This window comes from Trachinotus anak, unplaced genomic scaffold, assembly GCF_046630095.1.
Source record: "Trachinotus anak isolate AG129_WGS33_773 ecotype Australia unplaced genomic scaffold, CSIRO_AGI_Tana_v1 ptg000011l, whole genome shotgun sequence".
Lineage (NCBI taxonomy): Eukaryota > Metazoa > Chordata > Actinopteri > Carangiformes > Carangidae > Trachinotus > Trachinotus anak.
In genome coordinates, this window is record NW_027273862.1 from 17,853,478 (window position 1) to 17,870,228 (window position 16,751).

At 39.6% G+C, this 16,751-nt stretch overlaps 2 protein-coding genes across 18 annotated transcripts in view; one reads left to right on the plus strand and one right to left on the minus strand.

Moving 5' to 3' along the window:
* saa (serum amyloid A) overlaps nt 1-16,751 on the plus strand; it is a 323,028-nt gene that overhangs the window by 12,782 nt on the left and 293,495 nt on the right. The window lies entirely within an intron of this gene.
* Nucleotides 1-16,751, minus strand: part of plekha7b (pleckstrin homology domain containing, family A member 7b) — a 67,832-nt gene that overhangs the window by 12,244 nt on the left and 38,837 nt on the right. For 9 of the 17 annotated variants that reach the window (XM_071488824.1, XM_071488823.1, XM_071488828.1 and 6 more), the window contains 10 exons: nt 12,582-12,760; nt 10,562-10,981; nt 9,799-10,339; nt 6,537-6,620; nt 5,906-6,040; nt 4,967-5,020; nt 4,140-4,220; nt 1,948-2,019; nt 702-782; nt 408-557 (listed from right to left, as the gene is read on the minus strand). In XM_071488824.1, coding sequence (XP_071344925.1) covers nt 408-557; nt 702-782; nt 1,948-2,019; nt 4,140-4,220; nt 4,967-5,020; nt 5,906-6,040; nt 6,537-6,620; nt 9,799-10,339; nt 10,562-10,981; nt 12,582-12,760 — 1,797 coding nt within the window. Of the gene's footprint in view, nt 1-407; nt 558-701; nt 783-1,947; nt 2,020-4,139; nt 4,221-4,951; nt 5,021-5,905; nt 6,041-6,536; nt 6,621-9,798; nt 10,340-10,561; nt 10,982-12,581; nt 12,761-14,936; nt 16,741-16,751 lie in introns of those variants that run through there. The other 8 variants (XM_071488827.1, XM_071488826.1, XM_071488833.1 and 5 more) reach the window with 6 other exon arrangements.

Consider the following 16,751-nt stretch of genomic DNA (forward strand, 5'->3'; position numbering starts at 1 on the left):
CTTCATGAACAAAAACTTTTTCTGAGTGGAGGAGAAATGTACTCATGAGTTCCTTTGTAGCCACAGGTTCATCCCCGAGCACTCATTTTGATACTGTCACACTCAACCTGAAACACTGTGCCAGTTGCAGAAACCATCTAAAGGGAACAACTAAAAATAGAGGCGAACATGATGCTGACACTGACACAGCCCAACCAATAAAAACACAATGCAAGAGGTAGTGTATACTTAGTAAAGACAGTAGTAAAGACAGTAGTTTCAATCGGAGTACCTTAACCGCCAAAACTAAATGAAGCATATTGGGGGAGCCAGATTGCAGATTTTAACTTTAACAAAGAAGTGAAAGAATATACTGTATATTTTTCATTTTAAGCATAATCAACTTGCGAGTGCAGCTGGAATCTTACTGTGGAGACTTGGGATATTTCAGCCCTGATGTGCACAACATCCTCTTGTAGTAATTTCTGCTGATAGGCAATCTTCTCAGCATGGGCCGGCTGATCTTTGTACTGCTCCATCTGCTGGTGGGAAACATCCAGCACAGACTCGAGCTTATCCTGGACAGGGACATGAAAAACACTGTCATAATACAAGAAGTATTCATGGACCACATCAATACACCACCACAAGCTGACACACACAAGTAAATACTGTACATACAGAAGAAAAAATGCAGTTGTATATATGTATAAAATAAAAACCTTGTCCTCCTTCAAAGAACGTATCCTGGCCTCTAGCTCCTGGAGAATCTTGTCTTGTTCACACAGTCGACTTAATTTCACCTAAAGGAAAAACATGTTAAAATAAGAAATTTGCATGAAAACAAAGGATAAAAACTACATTCACATCTCCTTCTTATTATTCTCTGTTTACCTCTAATAATACCAGAGTGTAGAGATAATGTAACAGAACAGCAGCAAAGCGGTAAAACAGTGACTGGGCTGTTGAGATACAGTATCTGTCGAATGTTTCTATTCTTGTCTTTGTTCAACTGCATTTTAACAACACAGCCACATAAGATGAATTGATCTACTGTAGTCTTCGATGTCTGTAAATATGTCAATAAGGCTCATTTGTGTGAAAAGCCCAGAGGAATTCCTCTCATCAGCGCAGTGAGAAATATCAAAAGGCTCTACAATGTCTAGTTTGGGGGCGAGATCTGGTAATACCCATTATGAGTAATCATAATCAAAATCAAAAATCCATACTTTCAAATTCACTTTTGGAGAAAACCCTGCTTATTGAGAGTGACAGATTTGTTTTCCCAGAAATGGGTTATGTGTTTATGAAAACAACATAAGACTGCCTACTTCACAGTCTTTCTCACACAGTGTATTTTTTCTCAGATCTATTTATCATTCTGTTCAATTAATAATTAAGCTGTTTTTATTTTGCTGCTGTATATTGTTGTTTCTAATTGCATGAAATATTCATTGTTCAGACAAATTTACTGGCAATTTCTTATAAATTGTTAAAATGGAACAATGCTAATGATGAAAAGCCAGGACATCCATCTTATTTACCTCTATTCAGCAGAAAACAAAGAATGAGAAAAGCAGGATCAGGCAAATCAAACTGAAAAATTTAACAGCTCAACATCTAAAACTCCCATTACATGTATTTTTCTCTTTAAATTGGGTGGAGGAAAATAAAAGCTGTGGTCGATACTTTCAGGCCCTCACTGTGCAGTGTGGATGGATGTCCCCACAGTTTTGCAATGTACATACATTCCCTTCCCTCCGCAGCCTCTGTTTACCACAACTTAAGAACACACACACACACAAAACTACACTAAAACACTCAGTAAAGTCAGACTAAAGTCAGCTGCTCATCTGTAGTAGATTAAAGAAGTTGGAAAAATAGATCTTAAATAAAAGAAAGAGACGGATAAATAGGGTGCTAATCAGACTGCTTCTTTGAATCCAGAGACCATAATGATTCACTTACATCAGCATCGCTTTCTGCTATTTTCACAGGCCTGGATGGTCTTTCTTTTTTTAAACTCTCTCGTCCAGTAACCTGAAATTCCCAACAGCCACAAATAAAATGTTTAATATCAGTAATCGAATGGCTTTTTTTCAACCTTTACTTTAACAAATCCAGATAACAGATAACAACAACTGCATGAATTTTCCATATACAGTCACACTGCTAGACAAGCCAGCTGGATGGAGCCAGATAAAATAATGAAGAAAAGAAATGAAAAAATGAAACACACATAAAAAAAGGAAAAAAAAAATAGTGTGCAGAAGCTGAGCAAAAACAGTGTATGCAGAGAGAGGTTCTGTATCTTTGTGTTCAGGGATACCCTAAAAACCCAAAGCTGCTCTTTCTTGACTGCCTAAAACGTAAAGTAAAGTAAATTTATATGAATGATTATTGTGATGCTGATTTTATGATTCAGAGGCAATTTTTTTACATTGGGAATATTTAAGGTTGATGTAAACCTTAATGTCATTAAAGCTTCAGCATGTCACTTGGGTAAATGTTAAAAGTTAACAAGGCCTCTAGTTTCATGATGTGAAAAGCGGTATCTATGCTGGCAAAAAAAAAAGCAATGAGAGTGTAGGCAGAGGGAATAACAAGCTGTGTATACTTGTACCAGTCATGGCATTATGGATATCATGGTTTAACATAACTTGCGCATTAGCACTAAAGCCTTGTGCATTAGCACTAAAGATAGCGTCAGCTATACTGGAAATAACATCAGTGTTAAAGGTATTTGATCATAAACCAAAGTGTTAAAATTTTGGCCTGATGAGAATGATAATGGTCCTGATGTAAGGCGTCCCCAGTGCTGCATTAATGTATACTCTCATTTATTAATGTATACTCCATATTTCATGGCAATCCATCCAGAGATATTTCAGTCTGGACCAAAGACCAAGCGACAGACTGATGTTGCCATCCCTAGAGCTATGCAATTAGAAACTGCTAAAATAAGGTGTCCCTTACTGGCCTATTCCTGAAATTTGTTATTGACTATTCCTATTGTATTTGTGTGTCATGAAAGTGGCAGAAAACGCATTATACTGTATTATTCAGCAGAACTGTATGAAAGATGTAAGCAATATGCCGGTGGGAAACACTATCAGCAAGAACTGAATCATTTAAAAAAATCTTATGTAATCACTTCTGTTGTAGTTAGAAGTGACTTTATCTTTTTCTCTTTTGGTAACAGTATAATAATAAAACAGGTGCTTGTCTGTGCGTCTGATCCAGATGTTTTCCAGATAATGGGGTAAGTAACGCATGAAGATTAACTGTGTGGATGGAATATTCATAAGACACCCACATCGGGATCACCACACCCAGCACGGTGGTATGGACCAGAGCAAATGGGAGATTCAGTTAAAGGGCCATTCCACCTATTTTACATGTCAAAGTCAATTACTAGTCATGTAGAGAACTCCACAGCCTGTGAGAACAGTTTTATGGTGTGTTCTGTGGTTCTGGAGGGAGCTTTGTCAAGTCTGGGAAAATTACTCAAATGATCACCAGGACATCTTTGCTTGAGCTTGGAAACTATAGGTTTTTAAAAGAAAGCCTGTATTACATACTCAGGGCGTTCAGTATCAATGAAAAACAATATCAAGTTGAAAGTCAACTATCGAGTCAAACTAAACAAATTGCGATTACTTTTTTGTAATCTGCCTTTCACAAATTCACAAACTATATGTACGTGCTTTACTAAGTTTCTGTATAGCTCAACACAATGATAATGGTGTGAGAACTGCGTGTCATTGTCCTTTTCTTCCTGTTATCACGATGAAATTAGAGGCCCTAAAATTTAAGCTGTCATTGTCATCTCATAATCACATTGACAGTATTTTTCTTAAAGAGCACCACTGGGTCATCTTTTATGCTCTCACAAGCAAAACAAAAGCAAAGTGAAGATATCAAAGACACATTCAATAGCACATTCAGAAATGCTTGAGAGCATGCAAGGAATCCCTTTGCCATTACAACTTCCTTTTCCATCATCTCAAATCTCATAGCAGTGTTGGGTGTATCACACAGTAAATGATCAGATCAAGGGATTCATGTGCAAAATCCTGCATAATTTCCAGGGATGCATCGCATTCCATTTGAGAAGCAGTGGTATGATCTGTTTCACTTTGTATGCACACCATCCTTACATTCCAACAGTACCCAAAACTTGGAGTGGAGTTTTCAAACACATTGTGAACTGAAACGATCATCGGGTCAATACTTTGGATCTGTTTTAAAAAAGGAAATGGAGAGGTGTTACAGGACGTACTGTGCATCACTAGATGACCTCCCTCCATTCCGAAACACAACCCAGATTTCTAATTAATGCATTGTGGTGTTAAACATACAAATCAATTGGGATCAAATGCTTTGCACAGGTGTAAATGGAATATATGCCAATAGCTAGCTAAATGAGACAGATTGCTTAAATACCAAAGCATTAAGCCTTTGCATTTATATTATTTGTGACACTGACATAGGAATTGGAGTTCACATGACTCAAACATTTTAGAAATTCAGCCATGTGCTTATTAAAACTTCAATTCCCATTAGGACAAGCTGAACACCAACATGTGTTGGGGTGACATAACTGCATTACCACACTGCATCTGAAAGTATCATTGTGACAAAATGAACATTACAACTTTCACTCAGGTGAGAAGCCAGAATGGTCTATTGCTTTTTGTCAGTGACATTGGACTATTGCTTTTGATTTTAGATCTTAGTAATGTGAAAATGGCCTTTTATCCTCAAATGAATCATTTACATGATAAGAAGACAGTTAAAAGAGTTGTTAATACCATTATAAGGAAACAATACAAAGCACAGCGCAGAACAGAGGAAAGACAGGAAAAGGGGAAACAGGGAGGCAGATGTTGGAGGCAGCAGCAGGAAAACAGGATTGCAGTCCAGAGAAAGGAGATGAAGTAGAGGATGAAAAGGATGAAGTGGCATTTACTTTGCTGGGGCCCACCTTCAGATCTAGATACTCCAGGTCCTTCTTCAGTTGTATGTAAGTATCATCAGCCTTTAAATGAGCAGTGGAGAGATAAATCATTTGAAATGTAGCTGCAAAGGATAATGGGTGACCAGATGACTAAGGCCTTTATTTGCTGTTCAGGCTTTTCCAACAGGACTTTAATTAACATGATCTCAATTACAGTTTACTTCTACCTCTGTATTATTATCTACAGTGAGTGAAGCCAAACTGTAATTAAGTAATCATGGAATTTTTGAACTGGTTTAATGTCTCATGTTTGACTGCTTACACAACTGAGCAACACAGGTCTTGTGCATGACATGTGATCAAACCGAGCATCGACACTCCTTCATAAGCACAGAGAATGGCCAGAGAATGGTTGGATGTTAGAGGCTGGGTGGAGTTGTCATTTCTGAGCACTATTGCAGCTTCACTGTGGTCTGCTGGCCTTACAGCAGTTGCACTGTTTGTTTATAGGCTCGCAAGGGAAACTGTGGCCTCGTGGCTGCTTCAGAGTGATAACACCAAATGCAAAAGATTTATCAGAGCACACAGAAATGTAGAAGTGAAAGTTTAAATGCAGGTACAGTCGACAAGCAACATGCTTCAAAAGTGGCACATTACTAATTACAAACAGAATAAAAGAAGCCTCTGATAGGTTTGTCAAGTTTTGAACGAGGTGGATGAGCAACACTAACTATAAAGACACTAATGTCTAGATAAAAGGCAATCTGGACAATTTGAAGTGCAATACAGCCCATGCCAAAAATGGTTGAATAAACAAGACAACCAAGCAGTATCAAAAGATCGCAGTCTTGAATGCATGACAGGGAAGTAATGTATGGGATTGGCTGGGGTGAGGGGGACCACATTACACTGGCAGGGGTTGCAGTGTGCCATAGAAGAGGTTGGGGAAGTACGAGGACCCCTGACCTGCATGCTGGGGCCTAGAAGGCCGTTGTGCTGGTGGTGCTGCAGGTGAGCGAACGCATAGCTGGGACTATGCACACCAGCCATCTTGGCCTGGTGCCTCCGAAGCTGAATGAGGAGCAGAGTCAGCTCCTCTGGCTGTAGCCAAACCCGGGTTTTAGGGGCCGAAGGCCAACGAAAGCGCAGAGGGATGAGAGAAAATATTTGAGAACCATCTAGGTAGCTGGCTGAGCTAAAGTACCTGAGAGAGCCAAGTGGCAGAGAGGCCAGTATACGCCTGCTTCTATTAATGTCCTAATAACACTAGAAATGTAAAAGCTAGAGCTGCTCTGTGGAGATATTATTTATTATGATAAAAGTGATGGTCTGAAGACAAGGATTATCAGAACTGATAACACTAAAGAACACCAAAACAAATATATTTTATAAAAATTAAACAAGCTTCATAATGGTTCACAGAATCAGCTGAGTCAGATCTAATTCTACATCTGAATACTGTCACCAAGATGAGCCTTATAGTTATCGCTGATCAGACCTGGATTATCTGTCCTAGACTACTGGAAAACTATGTCAATACATACATCTTTAATAATGAAACCAAGTTGTGTAGCGCATGTAGTGAAGAGGATCATACCGTTTTGCCATGTAAGCTAGGTGCACTGACAGTGTGCGTGATGTAGCCCATGGCTGGCATTGACCTTCTCTCCATTTGGGAAGTCTGTGGACAAACAAAATTCATCAACTTGTTATTACAGATCTTACAGAGTCAAATCAAACAGAATGTCTAATTCACTAAGTATTCTTCAACAGAGTGTTGAAAGTGAGCGATAGACCACTCCATCACACTGAATCAAAGTTAAACCATTGCCTCCAAGTCTGCAAACAAATTTGACTACACAGCAGATTTATTTTTTCATCTATCCTTTTCTCCCTTTCATCACTTATAATCTTATTCGAAACAAGGTGTGCCCTGAGTTTTAGATGCTACAGGGCTTGGAAAATTTGACGTTTTTGCTTAACACACAGAATTAGCAAAAACCAGGCCCACCACAGAACCTTAAAAGGACACAAACAACAAGAGATTTAATTAACTACACATAAATTATACTAAACCTGCTTTCTTAAAATAACATTTGTTTGCTACCAGCAAGAGAAGCACTGTAAGCCATTCCCTTTGAGATTCCCATGCCACTATTTTTTTGCTGTATAATAGGTTTTTTATTTAAATGTGAGATCAGAAGAAAGAGACCGCGGCTGATGGTTGAGATACAGTAGAGATGTTTATAGGGTGCTGAGGAGCCCTGGGCAAATTGGATTAGCTGCTAATAAAACATACTTCTTAATGATATTCCACAGAGGTATACAGATTGCTATTACTCAAGCACACTCCAGTCAGAGAGCACCATCAGCCTCAAAGATGCTGGGTGCACCAAAACTAAGTTCATCGCCAACTAAATTTAGTTCCCACAAACATCACTTCCTTGGATCATCTTGCGTAGTCGCTGTGGCTCACTTTGTTAAAAATGTATCTTCCTCAGAAGGGTTTTCTATAATTGTGCGTCACTCTGTTTTATGGTTATAATTTGTGTCCTGCCACTGATGGGTGAATGATGGAGGAAACAGCATCTGCGACACTTTGTTTACTTGTGTAAGGCTAACGGGCTGGTTTACGAGGCTTGTGCGCGCTGGCAACTGTGGTGCTGGTTTAGAGGGAGATCTTTTCACATGTGGAGGGTGTGGTGGGGAGACAGCACAGGGTGTGGATGACAGGACGTCCTCTCGCTGCGTCTCCTGTGGTGGCAGTGGTGCTGTGTGAGCGCTGCAATGGTTTGGGGAACAGCAGGGTAGCAGGCTTTTTACTCACACACACTCACACCACCTGTGGAGTACACTTGGGTGTGGACTGTGTGAATCTGCAAATGATTCACATGAGCATCAAAGTGTGTGCACAGAGAAGCCAGAGCCTTCTCATGCTTCTCATTGCTAATCTTCCCAGGGTATCCTTGGGAGCTCACAACATCCTTCAAATTGACATCAGTAGATACCTCACACCCACTACCCAAAGCTACTGTGAGAATGAGACCTTTGTTGGTGGGCTCAGTGCATTTGAATCAACACATTTTACTCCAATCCCAAGCCAATGACAGGCTACTGACATTTACTGTGTGCCAGTATTACAGTGTTAAAGCATCAATGACTGAGTGTGAGGACATAAATTCATGAAGGGTGGGACTTTCATCTATCCATCTGAACATTATCTATTCCAGTTTATCATGTGCAGGATTGTGGGATTATGAGGGTGGGACTTCAGTCAAATAATGTTTGTGTCTTTTTGTAAACAACAGAGCATGTATGTCTTGAGAAGGCTCAGATCTTGAATTCTCAGAATTCAAGACACTTCCCTCAGGCTGACAGTTCGGGATGCCAAACTGTAGATTGAACAGGTACAACTACTCATCTTCCACCAAGATATTAAATAATAGCAAGTAGGGTTACAATACCTGGTATATCTGATCAAAATCTCTATGGTTTTTATTCTTTTGTTTATAACTGGTTTTATCAGAAGATGTATTGTTGTCTATTACTATTTATTATTATACCTGGATTTATTATTGTTATTACTGTTTTTATCACCCTGTCTCACATTCAACATGTGATTGTAGGTACGCTTTGTATAGGTTTGTGTATAGGATTTATGTACTTTTGTACATCTGCATTGTGATGTAGTTACCTATGCGATACAGTGGGTTGGAGCTCAAGACAAGTTTCCCCTGTAGAACAATAAAGTATACTTAACATAACCTTAACTGGAACCTATGAGGCAATTCAATCCAACAAGTGTCTCCATGAGTGTGATAGCAGTGTGGTACCACACGCCTACTGGTGCCCCCTCACCACTCCTCTTTGCCAGTTTAAGAACACTGTTCACAACATCCAAGACACACCACAGAGATGTGTTATCTTAGGCAGCAACTGATGATTATTGTCATTATCATAAACCTTCCAATTATTTTCTTGATTAATCAATTAATAATTTTGTCTATAGAAGGTCAGAAATTGATGAAAATGTTTATCACAACTTCCCAAGGCCATATTCACATTGCTTGTTTTGTCTGACCAACAGTCCAAAATGCAAAGATATTTAGTTTATACATCTATAAAACCAAGAAAAGCAGTGTTTTTTCCTGAAAAAAAAACAAACTTTTCTGTTGATTAATTGTCTTATTGTTTCAGCCCTAGGGTTAACCATGACACCCCACCCTTTAGCATTCGAGGGTAAGCATAGCATAGAGGTGTAAGCTGTATCAGCCTGTGGCTACTTGGACAATATTTGTTAGGAGGATAAACTCCTTCAAGATTTTGGCATTTTCATGGAATTTGCCAGCAATGGTTAAAAATATAAAATGAGAACAGCATTTTCCTTTTTCTTTTTCTTAAAAATAACTTCAGATTATGTGCATGTGTACACCATTATTTTAATTTTCTTTAGATTTATAATGACTAATATTGACTTTTTATTGACTCCTAGACTAGGCTGTATGTTTGCCAATCTTGGCTATAGTACACAATAATCAGAATGTCATTAACATCTGAAGTTGACATGAAATATTAAAGGCACCGATATAAAATTAATGATTAATATTATTCTTTGATGGCAACACTTCTCTGTGCATTTAATATGCTATTTTCTACAATATATGAGTACTTTGAAAAGTTTTTTGAACTCCATTTAAAACTCTCGATCTCAAAGTTTGATTGGGGGAAAAAATTGAATGTTGTATATTTTATATGACAGTGGTAAAGTAAACTGTTGTCTAAATTGTCTGGAAGATTTCTAAGAAGCAACCCTCAGATTTCAGTCTGAGTTGCCTGTCTACCCTCAGTCAGTGCCCTACCTGGGAAAGATGGGCACAAATATGGCTGGGTGAGCTGGATCTTGTACTGTCCCCAGCTACCACTTCATCCAGGGGCCTGACTGTGCGTCTGTCTGAAGGAGTGTGTGGCCTGCGAGGGGACAGGGGCTTGAATGAGGAGGGGACAGACGGTGGGACTTCACACGGAGACGGAGGGACAGAGATGGAACGTGGCATCTCCACCGTAACTCTTAAAGATGAAGAGTCTGTGAAGTTAGGCCCAGAGTAGACAGGAGCAGTGGGGCTGCCATGACGGAACTGCTGCCGTTGCTGCCACTCATACAGCTGCCACACCATCCCTTCCTTGGTGGCCAGTCGCTCATCGGTGGACATGCGGAAGTGGCTGACCCGGTCGTGAGCATACTTGTAGTCACTGGGCAAGTTGCATGTTGCAGGAGGAGAGTTGCTGCCAGACGGGAGACGGGGAGACTTTGGCAATGACTGATAGGTGACATCTGCTGTGCTGGCTTTTGGCTTTAAGGGAGGAGTCCGCCGAGGGAGGTTGTAGTCAGCAGAGGGAGCACTGAGACAGAGAAACACATGGAAGTCTCTTACTTTTATATAAAGATTTTTATATTATCTGTTCACAATTAGAATTATTTCTCTACATAAAATAAAATAAAATCAAATAAAACCACTGAGCCATTCAAATACACAAGTACTCATACCAAACAGCCACTAGAGGGAAGCATTAAGTTCATGCTGGGGTTAGAGAGAAATGTTGGCTGCGTGAAGTTTAACTGACCTTTTCAGTGGGTCCCCTTTTTGAACTTTGACCCACTGCTCCACCTGAGCCAGTGTATTCTTCCTCTGCACATGTTTCTCAGTGTCTACCTGTGAAGCAAAGCCCCTCTGATAGACAAGATTTCCATTTTGTTCTGGTGGCAGAGTCACTTGGATTACTGTTTGCTGTCCATTCTTGTGGGCGGCGGAATCTGGAGAGAGTCTCTCTGCTCTTTCCTCCGCGGCTGACTGGCTGGGCCTCCCTTGAATCTCTAATCCATACTTCACCTCATCTCCATGAGCCAGTCTGATACCATTATCGTGAGGTTCCTCTCTGTCTGTCCTGTGAAGGCTTTCTGACTGAGTTGAGTTCTGGTTGATATGGACATGGTTGGTCTGTGGGACAGCCTGCTGTGCAGTCTTCTCTGCCTTCTCTACCTCTCTGTAAAAAAGTGAGAGGGGATGATATGATATATTAACAACACTTGTCTGTACCTGTCTGTACCGTAGGTGTGTACCTGATTGTATTTATCAAGTTTATTTAAAAATTTCTACATATAGCCTATCCCAAGTTACAGAGAATGTACAGTACTTCACCTTACAACTATTATACACGGCTACACTCATTTATTCATTATCTCATTTTCTCTCTTCACTGTGGTGCATTGCAGCTCTATTCTTGAAACGTGGGATTAAAAAGCATTAAGAGGTGGATAAAAAAAAGCACGCTGGCCACCCTAAAGATCATTTCCCAATCCATTTGCAGAGAGACTTGTACATATGGTCAGATTCATTACTGAGTTTCAGTCAGGACAGATGGAAGACCATAGGGAGTTATTTAGTAAGTTTCAACCTTTTTAGAGGTTTTGCTGGAAAATCCATGACAAATGTTTTGTCTTAATTAAATAGCTTGGGGTATTGTGATGCTCTTCTCAATGTGCTCAAACCGCAAGACTTCATTCATTCAGCTGATTGGGTTTCACATTTAAATTCATGAATCATTCTCCCATTTAAAGGAATGATTCAAAATGTTTAATTTTATAAACTTAATATTCTTAAAAGTTGCCTATTTCTGTAGAATAACTCCTGAGGTAGGAGGCAGAGGTAAATATAGAAAGATAGCAACAGTAATAAAAGGTGTGGATGGAGTTGGATGATTGATTAAACAAGTTTACTGTTATCATTTATTATTACTTCATTAGTACAAAGTATTTCATATAATTTATGTTTCATTTCAAGGGACCAAACTTAGATTGTCATGTGGCACACTGAGTGATTTCCAAAATAAAGAATTCAGCAGTAATGACTTACTTTGGCCTCTAAGTGGCATTATTGCACAGACTGTTTGAACCAGTCTAACCACTAGATCAGCCACGTATCCAGCTAATCTAAGATGCTTAAATGCCGTTTGTAATACATTTACTATAGATACAACTGTCAATATTTTTGCCATTGATTTTGAATATTAAAAAAAAATCCTTGGACAAGTCTGTTCTGTACATTTTGACTGCTGCTAACACAATCTGCATTAGAAGGTTTCTTATGTGAGGCTTGTACTCAGCTGGCAATGGTTGCAATGTGCCTCATTTATAGCGGACCCAGATGCAGTACACACACACACACACACACACACACACACACACACACACACACACACACACACACACACACACACACACACACACAGCAATGCAGACATCTTTGTGCCCCAGAACAGACGGACAGAGCTGTACCTGCTGTTAGAATAAAGCCCATGAAGGCAGGAAAAAAAGAGCAAATTTCAGTTATGGAATCAGTATTACAGCAGTAGTCTGTTCAACAATGCAGTCTAACACTGTAGAAGACATAATGCACCAGCAAAACTAATGATTAAAAAGTACCATTTGGTTGAGTACCATGATGCCCAGGTTCCCTTTATGATATCATCTCAAGACATATCCAGCTGACAGAGACTGCTGTGCGTTATGCAAGGTAAGATGTTGGTGCTAGTGGATGCCCAACCAATAAGGGAAGTGAATCCTACTCTGTAGAGCAAGACCAACCTCTTTATAATGTGACTCTGCTGCATTAGCGCAGCCTGGTTCATGGCCCGGATCCAGCCATTCATGTCCTCCTGTGTGTCCGCACTGAAGAAATATGTCCGCATCCCGCAGTGTTCTGCCTGTGAGCCAATCACAGAGTTCTTATTGTAAATGTAGGATCGCATTCCTGTGTGGCTCGCCTATCAGAGAAAGAGAGAGCGAGAGGGAGAGAGATAGAGGATGGATATGAGAACTTCTTACCTAAGACGGGACAAACCTGCCAGTGGGGCTGATGAGAGAAAACCCTTGCTGTCTTGTTTACTGAGACTGACAGCTGTCAGCTCAGTCGGTTTACAGCAACACTTACTGAAAAAAAGAATAGGGAGGGAGCAAAGTGCTGCAGCAGAGACAATGTGAACATTGTGCTGTTTCTGGCAAGGAAAAAAAAAGCATAAGCCAGGTTATATACAGTCTCTCTAGCACACAGAAATTAGACAGCGACACGGGAAACAGCCTTACAGTCGCAAAGGAAAGTCAATTACCTGTCACCACTTAAGTCAGGATACACACACACACACACACACACACACACAGATAAAATCACACATTATAAATATTAGCTTGCTTTTTATTTCTAATTGGTGGTGTAAATCTGTCTTAATAGGCTGACCAACCAGTTCTGATGGAGCAATACCACAGTAATCTGTATGTTGTACTGATCTACCTAATATACAATAAGAAAAAAAGGAAAGACTTGCAAAGGATTAGTTAATAATGCTTAATCATATCATGTATCTCTATAATCAACATTTTTGTGTAAAATGCTAGTTATCTGATATAAATTGTAACTTCACCATGATGAAATTCATGAATAGCTGCTGACACTACCAAAGGAGCATCCATGACATAGGACCAACTGCATTATATACTGTACACCATGGAAAGAGTGTGATCTTCACCAAATGCAGTACCACAACATTCATAAATCAACAAAAAGAAGGAGAATTAACAAATAAAAAGAATAAATCAATCAAAAGAAGGAAAAAGAAAAAAAACAACAACTAACTAACAAAAAAAACAAACTATCCACATAACAGAAAAATGTTCCTTCAGTGATTTTAAGATATAATCCTGTTTATCTTGTGTATCCTCACAAACAGATCTCCACCCACAATAAAATACTGTATAAAAACCATAATTAGAGACAAGTTGACTTTATTTTATTGATGTGTTCATAAGCTGATCTCAGCATGTTGCAGTTGGTATCACACCTGCACACAGGATCTGTGGGTTTGACCTGTAAGCTGTTCATGAGATTAGGTACTTGACTGTGAAAATACCATCCTATTAACCACCATGATTTATCTATTTTTAGGACTTTAAAGTGAATACAATCACTCTATTGAAAAACATGTGACAAGGCAAACACTGCAAAGTAAATTCAAAAAAGCACCTGCTTCAAAACAGATGAAGAGAAACAAATGAATAGTTCATATTGCCTTACGTTGTCTGAAGTTGTAAAACAATATAAAATTAATATATGTAGAGCAGGGGGCAAATTGCTGATGTTAGCAAACATCCAAAGAAATGCAATGAAATCAGAGAAGAGTGTGGAAAAAATGGCTGCGACATTGTCGTCCCACCTCTCCACTGATGATAACAAGGTGATGAGTGGTACGCAAGACAAATACCAGAGCCACTGAGGATGTATGTGTATGAGAGTGATCAACTGGCAATACGAGTGACATGCTCTACCAATTGACCACATTTATAAAATTAGCCATTGGCTAACATACTCAATCTATCTGGACATTTATGGGAATCTCCTTTTTTTTTGCTCTGTGGTCCAGCACATTGGATTTGAACTAAAATGATGATTCTGAAGTTCAAATGCAGACGCCCACCTTTGATTTGACACAATTTACATCCACACTGGGTGAACAGTATAGGGAAAGATTGTCCTCCTTCCATATTGTCCAAAAATTGAGGAATTATGAATAAGAGTGTTATGATTTCTGCTCTGGATGAGAACAAGTTTCTGTTTTTCATTGAAATTCCAATTTGCTGGAGTACTGCACAAGACAGTAGTAACAAGTAACAAAAGTGTTACTACTTTAATCCTCACCGTGTACTCACTACCAGTATATATGTAGAAGAGGTGAGTTTTAATAACAAAAACCATGTCCTTTTTTGAGCCCTACACGCTCTGGCATTGTCCATAGATGAGTGTTGCTGTAGTCATGTACAGTCATGTCTGTACATGATAGAACTTTGATGCACATTTAGTAATGTGCCCTCAGTAGCTAGTAGCATGATATGAAACAAAATGAGCTGAGAATGGCGGTCCACTGATGAGGCTGAAGTGAAATCAAATACCTATTCATGCAAGACAGGAAGTCTGTGTGATTCAGGATGGCCGCCCGCAGAGAACAGTACTCACTCCGCCCGCGCACACACACCAGGTCACAATGGGAGGCAATTGACCAACAGGGAATGAGAGAAACACAGTGAGATGAGCAAAAGTAAGAGAACAGAAAACAACAGGAAGTTACAGCAGATCAGTGCTGACTCAGTAAGAACAGAAAATGCCTCTGGCTGTGGTCTTTTGGGAGTCATCACAGAAACAAGAATGAGTAACATCATACAGTACAGCTGCATCATACAGTGTGTTATGACAATCAGACACATCACTGTGGCATCACAGCACAGCCATTAGTCCTTACAGGAAGGTAAAAAATACGGAGTGTAATAATAACTGTAAATACTTCAGAGAAGTACTGTACTCACAACCTATTGAGACATCTCATATATTTTCCACTCAACTGCTGCTTCTGAAATTGGTTTTCACAATCTCCAGTCAATTATTTCAACTCATTAATTCGGGCCTATACAAACTGTAGTCTGAAATTCACTGTACATGTCAGTGAATCTAATAGTCTGGAACATCCCATTGTTGAACAACAGCAGACATCTACTGAACAGTTGTCATGCTTACTTAGCAGCAAGTGAAAATTTCCAAAGCACCTCAGATGCATGTAATGAAATCTCCTGCTGTGTAATGCATGATGGCCCAGGGAGAGGTAGGGAGGGAATGAGGATGTCTTAAATACTGGGTGGTACAGCAGAGCCCAGGCTCATTTCACCTACATGCACTCCCTGGCAGGTGGTGGGGGGAGACTGTGAACAGGCTGAATGTATAATTAATATTCCCTGCAGAACAATTACCATACAAATTCCATTGTATGGAATATGATATTTGAAGCACAAGTGATACATACCACACAAGCACACACATTTATATTCGCACCCATACAAACAGAATCCAAGAACAAAAAGCCCAAGTACAAAGGAGCTGAAAGGATTGCAACAGAATGCCCTGAAGCTGCAGTGATGCATCAAACATTCAGGCACTATTGTTATTTGCAACAAGCTCTGTGTTTCCACAAAGGAGGAGCTGGATAATGTTAACCCTCTCACTGTAAGAAAAAGACATAAATCCCTTTGTTGTCCTCTGGCAGAATTCGCAGAAGGAAAAGAAGAAAAAAAAAAAACACGGCGCATGCAAGGAAAAGTTCTGCTGCACACTTTCAAGTAAAAATGACAATATTACCAAATGCTGTCTGGCTGCTGTAGGTATAATAAACAAGTTATGCGCCATTCAAATTTCTGTGAAAGAACAAAGCTCTTGCACTGTTGAAGACTGTGCTGCTGCGGCCTCTCCAGCACACTGGAGGAGGTACTGGAACATAGTGAAACACAAGTTTCTGCCCCTGCTCATGATAGCTGAATAAAGTCAGACCATGCATAAGTCCGTTTTACTTGAAATGCATATGCTAATATGAGCAGATCGTGTCTTTTAGGAATTGTGACTAGAATACATTAAGTGTTGTACTGTACTGCCATCCATTGTCACAGGTCAAAAGTTCCACCAGAATCTGCACAACTGTGCTTCAGAAAGAAATCTTCAAAGAGTTCAATACCTGAGTTGTATGCAAAATCTCTCTTGCACAAAAATGTGAACATAGGTTAAAATTGTAAGTATGAGTGTAAAACAATACCTGTTTCAGTGCAGGTACGGGGGAGGGGGGGGATTGCTATCTAACAGTGATGTAGCAATGAATATTACTAGTTAAAACTGAGAGTAGTGAACAAGTTTTCCTGGCTACACATGAACATGATTGCGTCTTTCAT